Below are 16,444 nucleotides of genomic sequence, written 5' to 3'. Positions count from 1 at the left end.
TCTATTAAAAAAATGTAAATAGAAAAATAAAAATTGAAAAGCAATAAGTGGTAAAGTGGAGCGGGCTACTCTACTGCCCAGAGTAGCCCGCTCCAACATATTTTATAGTATTTATTAAATATTTATTATTGTTTGAGAAATTCATTCGGACAATTATAAATATCGTGAGACTCACTTTATGTGTATATTGCTCGCCTATTCTAAAGTCTAGAATTGGAACAAAAACTCTAGAAGATAAAAAGAATTATTCTACTCAGTAGTTCTATACTACACACCTGCTGAATAAAAGAATTATTATTTTTTTACTCAACAAATATGTGGTATAAGGCTGTTATGTATACTTTTTGAATACGAATTATGTCTTACATATTTCTTAAATCAATAAACATAAAATTAATCCACAACATTAGGCAACATTTAATATCGAGAAATTCACATTCATCCATTTTATGTTGTGGAAAAACGATTTAGTAAATAGTTTTTTTTTTAATAAAAAAAAAAATTAGTTTTCTAGTATTTTAATGTGTTTCAAAAACTAAGTCAACGAAAACAATTTTGATAAATAAATGTTCAAGTATTCCTTTATCAAAATTAGTTTCAACTAAAAAATTTAGATAACCAATTTTTCAATCTTGATCGATAACTCCTGAGTGCTCGTTTCTTAATTTCTTAATTTTATATTTTTAGCATCAACCAAATGCGTTTTAATGTTGAATTGAGTTAAGTTGAGTTGAAATGATAAAATATTATTAAAATATTATTTTTTAATATTATTATTATTTTTAAATTTTAAAAAATTAAATTATTTATTATATTTTATGTTGAGATTTGAAAAAATTATAATGATGAATTGATATGAATTGAGATGAGTTGATGTATCAAACGAAGAGTAATACGTGTTTATCTTTCTTAATTATAAAAACTTGTTACAACAAATATTATTTGAAATTCAAAAAATTAAAAATTTTGAATAGTAAAAAAATTATTAATGCTACTATACCTGTACCCCTAAGCTATATAACTCACTTTGCCCTACTAACATGACAACGTAAAAAAGTAGAGAAAGTAGAGAGAATCTTTAACTTTAGTTTTCATCTTTTTATATTTCTAGTGCCATTTTTATAATATATATATTTCTAAAATTTTTAATAAGTCACGTGATATTTGTGGTGCCACAATGGGATAAAGTAAACCCTATAAATTAGGAATGTAATAGCATGATAAATGATTTGTATAAGTTTTAAATAGATAAATTTCGTACAGATCTTTCTAAAAATGTAGACTTCATATTAAAAAAGTGTAAAAAAATTCTTTTTAATGGAATTCACTTTTTTTTATAAAAATATCTATATAAAATTTATCTATTTAAAACTTATACTTATCGTAATGCAACATGTCATGATATTAAAATTAGATAAATAATATATACAAATCTCAAATGCACAAATCTTACACAAATCTTTTATAAAAAAAATGACTCCATTGTAAAAAAAAAATATGAAAAAGTCATTTTTTCTTAATAAGTTTCACATTTTTACAAATTTATTAAAAACTTATATATTTAAAACTTATATCCGACGTTACTCTTTGAAATTAATAATGTAACATTCAATGATAAGTTGGAATTCACTTGCTGCTCTTTCTTCCACGCACACCTGCGCAATTTAACTGCTGCCTGCAACAGTACATCACAGTACGATACACCGTAGAACACAGAATCTTTCTTGCCTTTTCTTTTTTATTCGTCCACTACCTTCCATTGCCACGCGCTTCCACGGGAGCCTTTTGTTGAGCTCTGGCATCGCATGTTTCCTCTCGGGTTCTGCATGCAATCTTTGGATCTTTCTACTTTTTTTTGAAGTTCTTGTTCTTCAGGGAATGGCTGATATGTACGCTTTCCAAATTTCTCGCAACACAATGTGGTTCGAGAAAATCAGTGGTTTGGTTGCTACTTGTGGTTTTTTGAAGGAAAGAACTTTGTACTGATGAAAGCCTCTTTTCCTTTGATCTTTCCTTTCTTTCTTCTTTTTTTTTTTTTTTATCTTTTTGAATTTTCTGCTACTGCCCGTTCACTCTGCGAAGGGTAGGGACTTGTCAAAATGAATCGGGGCTCATTTTGCAAATCAAAATGAAGTGCATTTATGTGGAAACGGAATGAAAGCGACTCTCCTGCTGTTGGATTTAGTTTAGGCCTGTAAAAATGGTATGAACAATCGTTTTTTTTTCTTTTCAAGATTTCAAAACCCGATCCGAATTGGTAGCTACAGCTAAAGCCCCTGTGATACTTTGGAAATCGATGTTGGAGAATCATGCCGAGCATTAGAGCTCCTGCCGCAAAGAAAGCCACCACACTTACGGTGAATCTTTCCTTTCTATACCAGTCCAGAAATCATTACTTGCCTTATTTTTGTTACCACTTTCTTGCTTGATATTTTCTGTTCGATTTTGGCCACAGGTTGCCGTAAAATGTAGGCCCTTTACGGAGAGAGAACGGGGTCGCAACATTGTCCGAGTAATTGACAGTAAGGTGTGTCGGTGTTAGATTTCTTCTTTAAACCTATAAATCTTGGCTTCGCTTCATATTAGTTAAGTGAGTTCTATTACTGATTTTTGTGAGTATGCTAATGCTGTAATTCGTTTTATAGGAGGTGGTTGTGTTGGATCCCGACCCATCCAAGGATTACCTTGAACGCATACAGAATCGAACAAAAGAGAAGAGATATGGTTTCGATCACGCATTTGGTCCTGGATGTACAAATGTGGTATGCTGCATTTTTTAACGTAGTGGAGTTATGTTCTTTTATCCATTATGATTAAAATTATGTAACCTTTTTGGCAAAATGATGCATACTGCACAGAAAGACATAAATATTGACTTTTCCCTATGGTTAGGTCCCCTCATCTGTGATGGTTACTTAGGCACACGTATCGTGTAAAATAGTCTAATTTCGGATAAATTGTGGTCGCTGCAGTCTGTTCACTTGCATTTTGCTTGTTCATATGCCACTTTCCACGAAAATCTTAGAATATTAAACCTTTAGGATGTGCAAACAGCTTAGATTTTCAGGTTAACATAATTCCTTCAGTCCATCAACATTTGCTAAAAAACTATACTCAATGCATAGCCCAAACCATCTTCGAATATATTTGCTTTTTTAATGTTATTATAACTTATCATTCTGCTTATACTCATCTATCCAGGATGTCTACAAAAAATGTATATCCTCTGTAATCTCAGGGGTTGTTCAAGGTCTGAATGCAACTGTGTTTGCATACGGTTCAACTGGAAGGTAACTAACAAGATCTATTAGTGTAGTTGTTTTGTTTTTTATTGTCTCTTAATCTTTTGCCTACTTTTATCTCCGTACTGGATAAGGCAATTTCCTTTCCTTGGTCATTATTTATCTGAAAATTTGGGTGACTTTTGCGTTGTTTGTCCATATTTGCTGCCATCAATTTCCAAGATTCTCCATGTGCATAGAGTTGATTTCTATGGCATGATTTCAGAATGGCATCAAAGCATAGTGGCTAAATGGAAAGCTAGTAAAGAATTTGATCATTAACCTCAGCCTATAATGTATTTGTCTGGTTGTAACTTTGAATTTTTTCGTGTACTAGAATAAAAGTTTTTTAACCATCCATCTATATGAATGGTATAAAAAAATACCTATACAAAAAGCGCGATACTAGTTTCTAGAATCTTAACAATTTTAAATCAAAAGTGAAGCATTCACCTAAGAATATCTTCTAATTTTTCATGGTATGTAAGATTTTATAAAGCTGGTGGCGCACTTCAACTACTCTTTGTGGTTAAACCATAGAAGTTTGCAGTTAGTTGAGATATGAATATCATTTCATGAAGCAGGTCAATTGGCTGCATATAAGTTTCCTTCTTTTGCCAGCATTTGAGATCAATTTATTAAAACAATTAGATTTTAGTCTCCTGGTCTGTAGTCACAGATGTTGTATTTCTCCATATCATATTCTTAATTATTCTTTATTTATATGTGGTAATGGTAATTCCACTTGTGAGCCTATATGCTGTCCAGGGATGCGCATTGGTTGTAAAGTTCATCATCATCATTAATGGGCACTGTGAATAATTAAAAAGTTTGTTAAATCAATTAGTATTCATTCAAAAATTTGATCTTATATCTTTATGTATTTTGATTTGTTCTCTCATTCTCCATCTGTTAATTCTCTTAGTAATGGAATCTACCTATTTTTTTTTAATACATATCCAGTGGTAAAACCTATACAATGGTTGGGACTAAAGATGATCCTGGACTCATGGTTCTCAGTCTGCATACTGTTTTTGATCTGATCAAATCAAACAAGAGCTCTGATGAATTTGAAGTTACTTGCTCCTACCTTGAAGTCTACAATGAAGTAAGGTTTTCGTTTTGATTAAGATATTGATATATATACATATATATTGCTCACGTTCTTTATCTCTTAATGTTTGATCTCATATGAACTTAGGTTATCTACGATTTGCTTGAAAAATCATCATGTCATTTGGAACTTAGAGAGGATCCCGAGCAAGGAATAATTGTTGCTGGGCTGAGATATATCAAGGTTCGTTATTGCCCCCCCCCCCCGCCAATTATATGTTTCATCTGGGTGGTGTTTGTCTGCTTGACATGCAAGATGCAAGCCTTGACCACATCACTGAATCATGGCTGATCTGTCTGTGGCTTGTTAACCTTATTCTGTGTTAATAAAATAAATGAATAGGTATTTGGTCTTTAGCTGAAAATCAATAAAGCAATCAAAATAGATTCTATGCGCTCGTCTGACCTTATGGCCACTTATGGTTTCGTTAATTCTCATCCGCCATGTTTTCTTTTTTCGACATAATTAACCAGTTACTCTATTTTATTTTCCTTTATCAATGTGCATTCTGGGTCTTTGATGCATCAATTATGTACTATGGTTAACAACCTATTATTGATTACTTATGCTTCTAATTCAGGTTCAGTCAGCTGATAAAATCCTTGAACTCCTGAATTTGGGGAATAGTCGACGGAAAACAGAAAGCACAGAGGTCAATGCAACTTCTTCACGGTGAGCATGCATTAGTTGGATTTCTTACTTGCCCAAAACATATCATCATTGCTGTCATCATTAGCTGTGTATAGCATCCCTTTTCTCGTACACTATTCATAAATAGCCAGCTAAGGAACAGGTGCTACCAATCCAACCCTATGCCAACACCCACTCCTCCCCCGTCTCTTACAGGCTCTTTCTGTAACAGGTGTAACTAACAAATATCCAATAAGGGACAGGGACTACACATGCTGCTGCGCTCTCCACATTAATGATACTCAAACTTTCCTGATACTATAATAATTATAAGCACCACATCATCATGTTAAGAAATTTCTCACTTGTCACTTCACTACAGCTGTGATCATTATCCCACTATCATCTTTTTGAGATATTTCTAGCATGGAGCCATCTCTATGTAGTGCAACCTTTTTGCATGATCTCATTTGAAGTTGTTTCCATGTAACCAGATCACATGCAGTTCTGGAGATTACTGTGAAAAGGAAACAAAAAAATAAGTATCGAAATCAAATAATGCGAGGAAAACTTGCACTTGTAGATCTTGCTGGCAGTGAACGAGCTTCTGAAACAAATAGCGGAGGCCAAAAGCTAAGAGATGGAGCTAATATCAACCGGTCACTTCTTGCTTTAGCAAACTGTATAAATGCTTTGGGGAAACAACAAAAAAAGGGTCTTGCTTATGTTCCTTACCGCAACAGGTGACAGATGGTACTTATTATAATCTGAAGTTGTCCCTGTTTGATAGCTAATATACATTTCTTGCAGCAAATTGACACGAATACTTAAAGATGGTCTGAGTGGTAATTCTCAAACAGTCATGGTTGCTACAGTGTGCCCTGTGGACAGTCAGTATCCTCACACTGTGAATACCTTGAAGTATGCTGACCGAGCAAAGGAAATAAAGACACACATTCAGGTGGGACTCAAAAATTAATATGGGATACATCTAATTATCACTTTTTTTTTTCTTTTTACCTATAAAAAAATTATCATTCTTGAAAGCATGAGCACTGTAAAGTTATTTATGGCTTGCAGTGCTTTACTTGATATTCTTTTTGGATGAACACAATTCTGCTGGAAGGCTAATACTCAGCTCTTTTTATATTATAGCTCTCAATAAACTCTACTTTTTTCTTCTATTATAGTTGGGGCAGCTTCCCTTTTGGCATCAGAGTAAGGTCATGTTGTTTGCTAATTGAATTGTCAGTATTCAGTTTCTATTCTGTCACAGTAAAGCGTATCTTTTGTATATGCTTCTGTTTAGTATCTACATGGTTTACCAGGCTTAATTCAGTTATCACTCTCTGTAGACTCACACCACATCAAGCATTGTTTCTTGGTAATGAGTTTTCATCATGCTCTTGTTTCTCAACAGAAAAACATAGGCACAGTAGATACACACGTATCAGATTACCAACTGATGATTGACAGTCTTCAGGTAAGCTATTAAATAGAGCTTTATCTGTTTTTTTGAGGTAGCATAGCCTGTCTTGGAATATGACATATTTGATTTCACAGGTTGAGGTTGGCCGACTGAAGAAAGAACTGGCTGCAAAAGAATCACTCAAAAGTGTCAAACCTGCTGAGAAGGCTGCAGACGATGAGCTCTCTTGGTTGAATATATTGAGCCATGAAATAAGTGAAAATGTTCAGGAACGGATAAATTTGCAGAAGGCATTATTTGAGCTTGAGGAAACTAACCTTCGGAACCGAACTGAACTCCAACATCTTGATGATGCTATTGCAAAAAAACAGGTTAGATAGTGCCACTTTTATCATGCAGACTGCATTTTGCCCATTCTACATCGTCTAAGAAATACATAAATGTAACAAAGTGTTCATTTCTCTCTGAAATTTGATGCCTGAAGAAATTCCTTAGAATTTAGATTCTTGCACGTTGCATTTCTAAATTGTCCACCAAGATTGCAGTACCAAAAAAAGGGCAAGATAGAGGTCTGAATGTCTGCTTTACTGTCACATCTCCCTCCCAATATTTTCTTGCTCTGCTTACCATACTAGGACCAAATTTTTATATAGTTTATACCAACGATAAAGTACCTTTTTTCTATTACTGTCGCAGGTTACTGGAAAAGATGGAGCAGTTGTGGAGGCTTTGAGAGCAAGACGGCAAGTCATTCTAGATAACATCCGTGACAATGATGAAGCTGGTGTCAATTACCAAAAGGTAGTGCTCTCCACGTACTGGTGATCATAAGATTTACAGTCTTTAATGCTTTTGTACCATATTACCGATTATCTTTTGCAGGAAATTGAAGCAAATGAGAAGCATCGATGCCAATTGCAAAATATGATTGAGGAAGCAATAAGTAACAATGGTAACAAAACTTACTTGAGCATTCTCAGTCAATACAGGATCCTGGTGAGTAGATATAAGTAGGACTCAATCTACTTGTCTTGGAATTGGCTGTTACGATTATAGAAAGTCTGATACTTGTAAATGAGCTTAGCTTATATTATTACAAGAAGTCCTCGCTTTCCAAACAACACTTGGTGAGGGGATCTCTATGTATAAAATGGTCCCGAGACTATTAATCACCTCAACCTGGAATCTATTCTGAACAAGTTTACTCGTCACAACAAGATCATTTGTCTTAAGCTCATGTTGGTTCCTATCTGTAAAAAATGATGACTGGGCATTGCCGTACTAAAACATTGGTTCAGGAAGAATCTAAGGCTTTATATGATGTTTTATAAACATGCCTTCAGAGCCTGACGGTTATACTGCACTAATGTAGGGGATGGCTAATACTGAGCTTCAGTTTGAAATGGCAATGAGGGATCAAGTCATCCATGACCAAAGGGAAGCACTAAGAAATCTGTGGAACTTGCTCGTGGGATTAGGGCTTGATGAAAGAAAGATATTTGAGCTTGCAGCCAAACAGGGAATAACAATTGAAGATTGGACATCGACAGCCTATCTTGGGATTTCTGACAGGAAACAGTCACCAAATCTAGTGGATGGAAGATTTGCACCCTTGCAATATTCTTCAGCATCTTGCATCTTCCAGCATTCTCAACACTTTGGTTCAACCTCATTTTTGAGAGGGTACTGGGATTCAGCTGCTACATTTTGCAGAGAGGAGCATCTTAACTCCTACTGCGTACTGTCACATGATCACCCTTCATCAGCATGTCCGAGGTTGAGTAAGAGTAGTGAACATTTGGTTGGTGGCAGGCCAAGTTCATGGTTTGGCACTCTAATGAAGCTTCCTCAAAACTTGCGCCGTTCTTATCCAGGGATACGAACTCATTCTTCACCGCATGGTGAAAGCTGCATCTCCTCTTCACGTCACAGTGCTGATTTTGACACTCGGCATAAGGTATGTAAGCTAATTATTATTATGGTATATTTGCTTCCTGGAGTTTGTCATGCAGCTGTTAGTGTGTTGTTCTAGTCCTTATTCGCCATGAGTTTTGTTAATCTACTTGTTAAGGTCTTAGACGATCATTTCTTCTGTTTACTCTTATTACACATCTGAGCTAATGGACTATGTCACTGACCCACTTACCCTGGTATCGCTTTGCTTTCCTTTTATATTTTTTCTTTTTAAAGGGGATAAGAAAATATTATATGCTTCATCAGAATTGATCTGCCTCGTCTCCTTAGGAAGAAAAGACAACAAAACGAAATTCCTTGGCAGAAACCATTAAATTGTTCTCTTTAAGATTTACTTAGAAAGATATGATTCTCAAGTCAAATTATCCGCAAGTATCTTCTTTACCGCACACATATTTGGATTTAAATTATCTGGTTCTGCCTATATAGTCTGTTGGAGAAATGTTCAAATTGGATGAGCTATGATTAGATCATTTGAGAGTTTTGTTAAACTCCCAGAAGTACTCGGTACCCTTAGTAATTTTTCCTCCAATCGTGAGGTTAGTAGTTACTATTGTGTTTCAACAATATCATATATATTTCCATTTGCTTTTATAAGTCTGCAATGTTTTTATTTTTTTATTTTTAAATTTATATATATATATATATATATATATACTAATTGCATGTTTCCTCATGGTTATTTTTCACACAGGATGCACGGAATACTACCATGAGGAAACATTAAGGTTGAGAGTCCTCATATGTTGCGATGAGTAGCAGCCAAGACTTATAGGAAGGAAATTGTATTTTGCAGAAACCTAAATCCTCAGACTACTCAGATCTGTCCCACATCCCACTTTCTTCTATGGGGCTCATTCCATTTGGTTGCCATAATCCCAATACTGAAGGCCCCCTTTCCAATTTTGTATGATATTCTTGAATGCTAGATCATCTTTTTCCCCTCTTCCCCTTCACATTTTTTCATTTTTTTAGTGCTAATATACGTATCTGAAGCCTGAAGGGGAAGAAAAAGAGTGGGGAGACTAAACGAGGGTGTAGCTGGGAATATAGTATAGAACTAGCCAACCTCAATTGTAGACTATGCTTTGCCTGTATATATTTGTGTACATTTACCTTATATTGAAAACAGCAATTCTTATCCTTTCCAATTTGGTGCTAATTGAGAACTTGATTGATCGAAATTTTTAGTCAGGTGGTCTCCAAAGACAAAATGGGCACACTCTCATACGAGTAAGGACACACAGCAAGTATTCTTGCAGATTTCGGATTATAAACTGATTAAATTCCAAGTACAGAAACTTAAGATATTCTAGATATGCATGTTATGCCTTGTCTCTCTAAAATTAATCCATAGAATACGAGCGGAGAATTTTGGGAGACCTAAATTGGGGAGATATATTCCTGATCACTAGGCTACAATTGCTATCTCAACTAGTTCTACAGATGAGATTGCTCAGAGAATTGTTGTCACTTTTTGTAGTGATAGTGCATTTCTAGATTAATCATAATTTCTTATAGATAATATATATTATTCGTAAAAAAAAAAAAAAAGACTCTTTATTCTTGATTGGAAAAATATTATTTACTATCCTTCAACTATCATCTAACCTAAACCATAATTTCAAGTTTCAACCAATCTGAAGCCTGATTTATTCATTAAAATAAAAAACCCTAAAACCAACTTTGATATTTAAATCTTCTTTTTTATTAAGTAATTTATAATATTTTTAGAATAATACTAGTTATAGTCATATAGTATGTAAGTTTCGCACATTCATTTTGAAAGTTAATAGGGACCACAGTTAAAAAGTAATTTTTTTCATATTAAATTTTCAATTTATCATTTAAAAAAAATGCACTGGATTTCTACACCTTTTCGGTATATTCATATATTCATTATGTTATTAAAAATTAATATTTATATAAGAGTTTTGTTACTCATCATATCTATACATTATATTTATTTTTAATTTTTAATTTTTTGTTCTTTCTTAATTAATTAAGTTTTTCTGCTTATCACTCTTATATTATACATTTAGTAAAAAAAATAAAAAATAAAAAAATTATATATAATATGTGGTGGGTAGATAACAAATAAAACTTTTCTTTATATAAACGATTTTTTTAGGATGAAATATAAAAAATTTTAATCACGTGAGATTATTTCTTAAAGTCCTGACTTGGGCCCTCGCCGCTTCTCACGTTCCCGAATCAGCTATCCACCATCCAACAGCAATGGCCGCTGATTCTGAACCCTCCCTGCCCTTTAAACCCTACACCCTCACCCAAACCCTGACCGGCCACAAGCGCGCCATCTCGTCCGTCAAATTCTCATCCAGCGGTCGCCTCCTTGCCTCCTCGTCCGCCGACAAAACCCTCCGCACCTACTGCTTATCCAACTCCGACTCCAATGCCGATCCCACCGTCTCTCCCCTCCAAGAATTCCTCGGCCACGAGCAGGGCGTCTCCGACCTCGCCTTCTCATCTGATTCGCGTTTCCTCGTCTCGGCCTCCGACGACAAGACTCTCCGGCTCTGGGATGTCCAGACGGGGTCCCTCGTCAAGACCCTCGCTGGCCACACCAACTACGTCTTTTGCGTCAACTTTAATCCACAGTCCAACATGATCGTCTCTGGCTCCTTCGACGAGACGGTCCGCGTCTGGGACGTCAAGTCCGCCAAGTGCCTCAAGGTCTTACCCGCGCACTCCGATCCCGTCACATCCGTAGATTTCAACCGCGACGGCTCCTTGATCGTCTCCAGCAGCTATGACGGCTTGTGTCGGATTTGGGACGCTGGGACCGGCCATTGTATGAAGACCTTGATCGACGATGAGAACCCGCCGGTCTCCTTCGTCAAGTTCTCGCCCAATGGCAAGTTTCTTCTTGTTGGCACTCTGGATAACACTTTGGTAAGTCTTTCTTACTCGAGCGATGTGGGTTACCTTAAAGTTTCGGTCTTGGTTCAATGGCATTGCTGTCCTTGTGTGTTATTTGAGGTGCTAGTGATTCTTAATTCTTAGTATATGGGAGGTGTTGCTTCTACTTGTTTGTTTATGTCGTTGGGAACAGACAGAGGCCTATATGATTCGTGGCAAAACGGGGGTGCTGCCTCGGCCCAAATAAAATTAACTTTTTTTTTTTTAGCCTTGTTTCCTTGGCTTCCTTTTCAGAACCTTTCTCTGTTAAGAATTGATCCTCAAAATCTTTCTTTTCTACGTTTCGAATGACCACCACAGTTTGCTTACATAGTTTTTATCAACAAGTTTTTCACTTTTGCCAAGATCACCACAGTTTGCGTACACAGTTTTTATCAATTAGTTTGTTTTAACTATCCGGAGAACACGACCTCAATGACATATATGGCAAATAGCATCAATTTTTGTTGTAATGAAGCTGTCCATGTAGAGGAATCTGTTAAAGACTCAACCATTGATCCAAAAGTTCTAAGATTGTTGGATCCTAATTTGGTTAAATCTTTAACCCTCAGGATCATAACATTCCACCACACTTCTGAATCCAACGTCCACAACGGCCCACTCTATCGACCGGGTAGCCCTTTCCCTTTTGGCGGCTTCACTCATCTATCAGTATTCAATGACTTAACACTATGCCTATACAAAGTACCAAGACATTTTAATCCAGCCTATAGGTCGCCCCTTCTGTAACTTGAACCCGTGACGTGGTCGCTGCCCTAATACCAATTGTTAAAGACTGAACCATTGATCCAAAAATCTTAAGACTGTTGGATACTAATTTGGTTAAACTTATAACCCTTAGAATCATAACAAAATCTTTTACTCTTTGGTCACTTTTCCGATTTATCATACACACAAGTCATCGATAGGTGAAAACTAAAAAGAAAAAACGTCTTTATGGGGAAATGAAACCTTCAAATGACTTATTTGATCACTTACTTCATGGGCTTTATCTAGAATATGGCAAGAACAAAATTGAAAATCCAATATCTTTTCCTTAAATTTATTAGTAACAAGTTAATTTATGTACAATAACATGGAAATTTAATTAAAGATATCATTTATATTTATTTGTTTGCTCAGTTTGAAGTGGACTAATGAAAAAAGTGAAGTCAATCTTTTCTAGCCAGTCTCAACCATCTTTCATGATTTGAGCGTTCAAGCATACTCGTGGATAATGTAATATGGCACAATGTCAATAGAAGGCATCACTTTAGACTGGATTGTGGGTCTTGGATGCGCCTTCCTGTGTAACTAGAGAAGTTTATTAACTTTCAGGTTGAGGACATGTTAGTCTGTGATGTTGTACTTCAAATGCTGCTTACTCCTAACTTGACAATCTATATTCGTAGAGAGTCAAAGAATTTCTGATTTGGAATCCTTTTTAGCATTAGGAAGGGATTTCCTATGCTCCCTATAAGCAAGACAGCATAATCCATAATCTTTAATGTTCTTGCACATTTCGAATGATCACCACAGTTTGTGTACATAATTTTTATCAATTAGTTTGTTCTATCCATCTAGAGAACACGCCCTCAATGTCTTTTGGCAGGTAGCATCCATTTCTGTTGTAATGAAGCCTCCCTGTAGAATCTTCCACTTTCTGGTCACTTTTCCTATTTATCATACCACACACGACTTTAAAGAAAAAACACCTTTATGGGGAACTGAAGCCATCAAATGACTTATTTGATCACTTACTTCATGGGTTTTATCTACAATATGGCAAGGGCTTCAAACAGAATCTTTTTTTGGAAGAGGACGAAATCACAATTATATTAAAAAATACCCCACTTATAGGGGAGGAATACCATGGTAACAAAATTGCAAACACCTTGGGGGCCAAATGTCCCAAAGGCCCCAAAACCAAGGTGCAAAAACAACATTTCAAACAAGCCTACAAAAACAAAAATTACCTAGCAATAATGAAAAATCTGTACTTACTCCTTTCTTTTGATCCATATCTGTGGTAAGCATGTTTTAGTAATAGCCAAAAGTCCTCTGACATCCCGAGGCATTTCAACCCACTTTGAAAACTACTGAGTAACTCCTTTGGCCCCAAGTTTGGCCAAGGAGTCAGCTACCTTATTGACTTCTTGGTAGACATGGGAGATTGACAACTCACTTCTGCAGAATAGTGGAGAGTTGATCCCATAAATCTCTCAAAGACCGGGGAACCTCTCCCTTTCCTTTCAACCACGTAAGTACCACTTTCGAGTCGGGTTCCAGCTCCAATGTTTACTAAATTCCTCTCTCAGCATTTTATCAGGCCATCAAGGATGGCCTTAGCTTCAGCCATGTTGTTTGTCTCTTTTCCTCATAGTATATGCCAAAAAAGCAACCACAACTTGCCCTTCCTGTGTAACTAGAAAAGTTTATTAACTTTCAGGTTGAGGACATGTTAGTCTGTGATGTTGTACTTCAAATGCTGCTTACTCCTAACTTGACAATCTATATTCGTACAGAGTCAAAGGATTTCTGATTTGGAATCCTTTTTAGCATTAGGAAGGGATTTCCTATGCTCCCTATAAGCAAGACAACATAGTCCATAATCTTTAATGTTCTTGCACATTTCGAATGATCACCACAGTTTGTGTACATAATTTTTATCAATTAGTTTGTTCTATCCATCTAGAGAACACGCCCTCAATGACTTTTGGCAGGTAGCATCCATTTCTGTTGTAATGAAGCCTCTCTGTAGAATCTTCAACTTTCTGGTCACTTTTCCTATTTATCATACACACACGTCATTGATAGGTAAAAACTTCAAAGAAAAAACACCTTTATGGGGAACTGAAACTATCAAATGACTTATTTGATCACTTACTTCATGGGTTTTATCTACAACATGGCAAGGGCTTCAAACAGAATAGTGGAGATCCATATCTGCGGTAAGCATGTTTTAGTAATAGCCAAAAGTCCTCTGACATCCCGAGGCATTTCAACCCACTTTGAAAACTGCTGAGTAACTCCTTTGGCCCCAAGTTTTGGCCAAGGAGTCAGCTACCTTATTGACTTCTTGGTAGACGTGGGAGATTGACAACCCACTTCTGCAGAATAGTGGAGAGTTGATCCCATAAATCTCTCAAAGACCGGGGAACCTCTCCCTTTCCTTTCAACCATGTAACTACCACTTTCGAGTTGGGTTCCAGCTCCAATGTTTACTAAATTCCTCTTTCAGCATTTTATCAGGCCATCAAGGATGGCCTTAGCTTCAGCCATGTTGTTCGTCTCTTTTCCTCATAGTATGCTAAAAAAGCAACCACAACTTGCCCTTTCGTGTTTCTCACCATCCCTACCCCTCCCATCACCGATGGGTTGCCTAAATAGCAACCATCCACATTTAGCTTTACTTTGCCTTATCTGCCTTCAAGAATCTTCCCCAAAATACTCAGAAAGTCCACTGGGAATAAGTGAATAGGCAGATCCAGCAATGTCATCCACAATGGGGTAAGAGATGACTTTTCCCTGCCATTGAATTCCAGTGTCCAACGAAATTTGTTATTACATTTAGATTTAGATGTTTTCATTATCCTGTCTCCTTTGAGTACTATTCATTTTGTAGGCTCATCTGTATTGTCTATGTTGTGTTCTGCAGAGGCTATGGAACTATTCGACTGGGAAATTTTTGAAGACCTACACTGGTCATGTGAACTCCAAATACTGCATTTCGTCTGCCTTTTCTATAACAAATGGGAAGTATATTGTTAGTGGTTCTGAAGATAATTGTCTATACTTGTGGGAGCTGCAGACCAGGAAAATAGTTCAGAAATTGGAAGGTCACACGGACACTGCTATATCCGTTTCATGTCACCCCACTCAGAACATGATTGCGTCTGGTGCACTTGGCAATGACAAAACTGTGAAGATCTGGACTCAAGATAAAGATTGATTTGCCTGTTGGATCAAGTCTGCAAGTCAGATTGCATCTGTCTTGTGGCTTTATTTTTATGAGCGTGAGCCAGACCCATCATGCTGCCTGAAACACTTACATTGTAGCCTTATTCAGTCAATGTCTGCAAGAACCTAGCTTAGTTAGGATCGGACCGAATGCTATTGTCCAAACTGTTATTCAATATAACCAGGGCATTATAATCTTGTGAAAAATGTTGTTGATAACTTTATAGATAACTAAGCATGCGAATGCCCAAAAATCACTGTGTGCTTCTGCGAAATGAATGTCTAGGAACAAAATCCAAGAGTAGTGCCACATGCTGATAATTTTATTTATAAGATTCATTTTGTCATTTTTGTCTTGAAATTCAAAATAAATTTAATAATTTTCAACATCTCACTAACTGACGCATGGAGATGTAAGTTTTTTTTAATAAGTTTTTCAGTACAGTTAGCAAATTTCAATCCATGAAACTGGCCATCTTTAACATGATACATTAGGACCTATTTGGATGGAGAAATTGTTTCGTTTCATTTCATTATTATAATTTTTTTCAAATTTTTATATAAAATATAATAAATAATTTAACTTTTTCAAATTTTAAAACGATAGTAATAGTAAAAAATAATATTTTTTTTCAACTTTAATTTGTATCTAAATTTTTTTTTTTCACTTACCATCCAAATCGTGCCTAAAACAAAGACAAAGGAGCTGACGCAGGGAATGCCTTGCGATCCAAACTAGAGAACTATTAGTTGGGAGGGCAAACAAAATCCGGCTGGATATGCTTTTGGCCAGAAGATGACGATGAGGACTAATGTGATGCATAAAGGATTTACTGTTGGTTAGAAAATTTGATCCATCAAGATTGAAGAAACAGGTCATGGTGGCTGATTCTGAAAGTAGCAGAATCCTTGGAGAAAATAAGGTTATAAGCCAAGGACCGCACCGGAGGATTTTTGTAAATCCTAGAGAACTTAAAAGAGAAGTTTATTACAAAAGATCAAAACCCCGAATAATGAGAAGTTTAATACAAATGAATAAACATCTTGATCTCCCTCGTTCGACCATGAAGCCTGGAATCAAGGAAGACATTTTTTTTTTAATTAATTAAGCCCAAAGCATCAACTACGTACGCATTT

The 16,444-nt window shown here is 36.0% G+C and overlaps 2 protein-coding genes across 2 annotated transcripts; both read left to right on the top strand.

Annotated features, from left to right (window-relative positions):
• The first annotated feature begins 1,665 nt into the window (after window positions 1-1,665).
• LOC108985359 (kinesin-like protein KIN-8B) lies at window positions 1,666-9,579 on the top strand. The gene is made up of 15 exons (XM_018957634.2): window positions 1,666-2,357; window positions 2,456-2,527; window positions 2,646-2,762; window positions 3,202-3,290; window positions 4,245-4,389; window positions 4,483-4,578; window positions 4,976-5,067; window positions 5,520-5,768; window positions 5,836-5,986; window positions 6,446-6,508; window positions 6,589-6,825; window positions 7,151-7,255; window positions 7,337-7,450; window positions 7,827-8,411; window positions 9,123-9,579. The coding sequence occupies exons 1-15, from the start codon at window positions 2,310-2,312 to the stop codon at window positions 9,153-9,155; spliced, it is 2,196 nt and encodes a 731-aa protein (XP_018813179.1). The 5' UTR covers window positions 1,666-2,309; the 3' UTR covers window positions 9,156-9,579.
• A 1,024-nt stretch (window positions 9,580-10,603) lies between these two features.
• LOC108985364 (COMPASS-like H3K4 histone methylase component WDR5A) lies at window positions 10,604-15,606 on the top strand. The gene is made up of 2 exons (XM_018957644.2): window positions 10,604-11,341; window positions 15,006-15,606. The coding sequence occupies exons 1-2, from the start codon at window positions 10,667-10,669 to the stop codon at window positions 15,297-15,299; spliced, it is 969 nt and encodes a 322-aa protein (XP_018813189.2). The 5' UTR covers window positions 10,604-10,666; the 3' UTR covers window positions 15,300-15,606.
• Window positions 15,607-16,444: the final 838 nt, after the last annotated feature.

This window comes from Juglans regia, chromosome 11 (genome assembly GCF_001411555.2).
Source record: "Juglans regia cultivar Chandler chromosome 11, Walnut 2.0, whole genome shotgun sequence".
Classification (NCBI taxonomy): domain Eukaryota; kingdom Viridiplantae; phylum Streptophyta; class Magnoliopsida; order Fagales; family Juglandaceae; genus Juglans; species Juglans regia.
Note: the sequence above shows the minus strand (reverse complement) of the source record. Positions and strands in the feature narration are given on the sequence as shown.

Excerpts from the sequence above, each read along its gene's own strand:
- LOC108985359 (XM_018957634.2), top strand. The coding sequence starts at position 2,310 with ATGCCGAGCATTAGAGCTCCTGCCGCAAAGAAAGCCACCACACTTACG. Across the intron at positions 3,291-4,244 it reads GCATACGGTTCAACTGGAAG|TGGTAAAACCTATACAATGG; the intron begins GTAACTAACAAG and ends ATACATATCCAG. Across the intron at positions 5,769-5,835 it reads TATGTTCCTTACCGCAACAG|CAAATTGACACGAATACTTA; the intron begins GTGACAGATGGT and ends CATTTCTTGCAG.
- LOC108985364 (XM_018957644.2), top strand. The coding sequence starts at position 10,667 with ATGGCCGCTGATTCTGAACCCTCCCTGCCCTTTAAACCCTACACCCTC. Across the intron at positions 11,342-15,005 it reads GCACTCTGGATAACACTTTG|AGGCTATGGAACTATTCGAC; the intron begins GTAAGTCTTTCT and ends TGTGTTCTGCAG.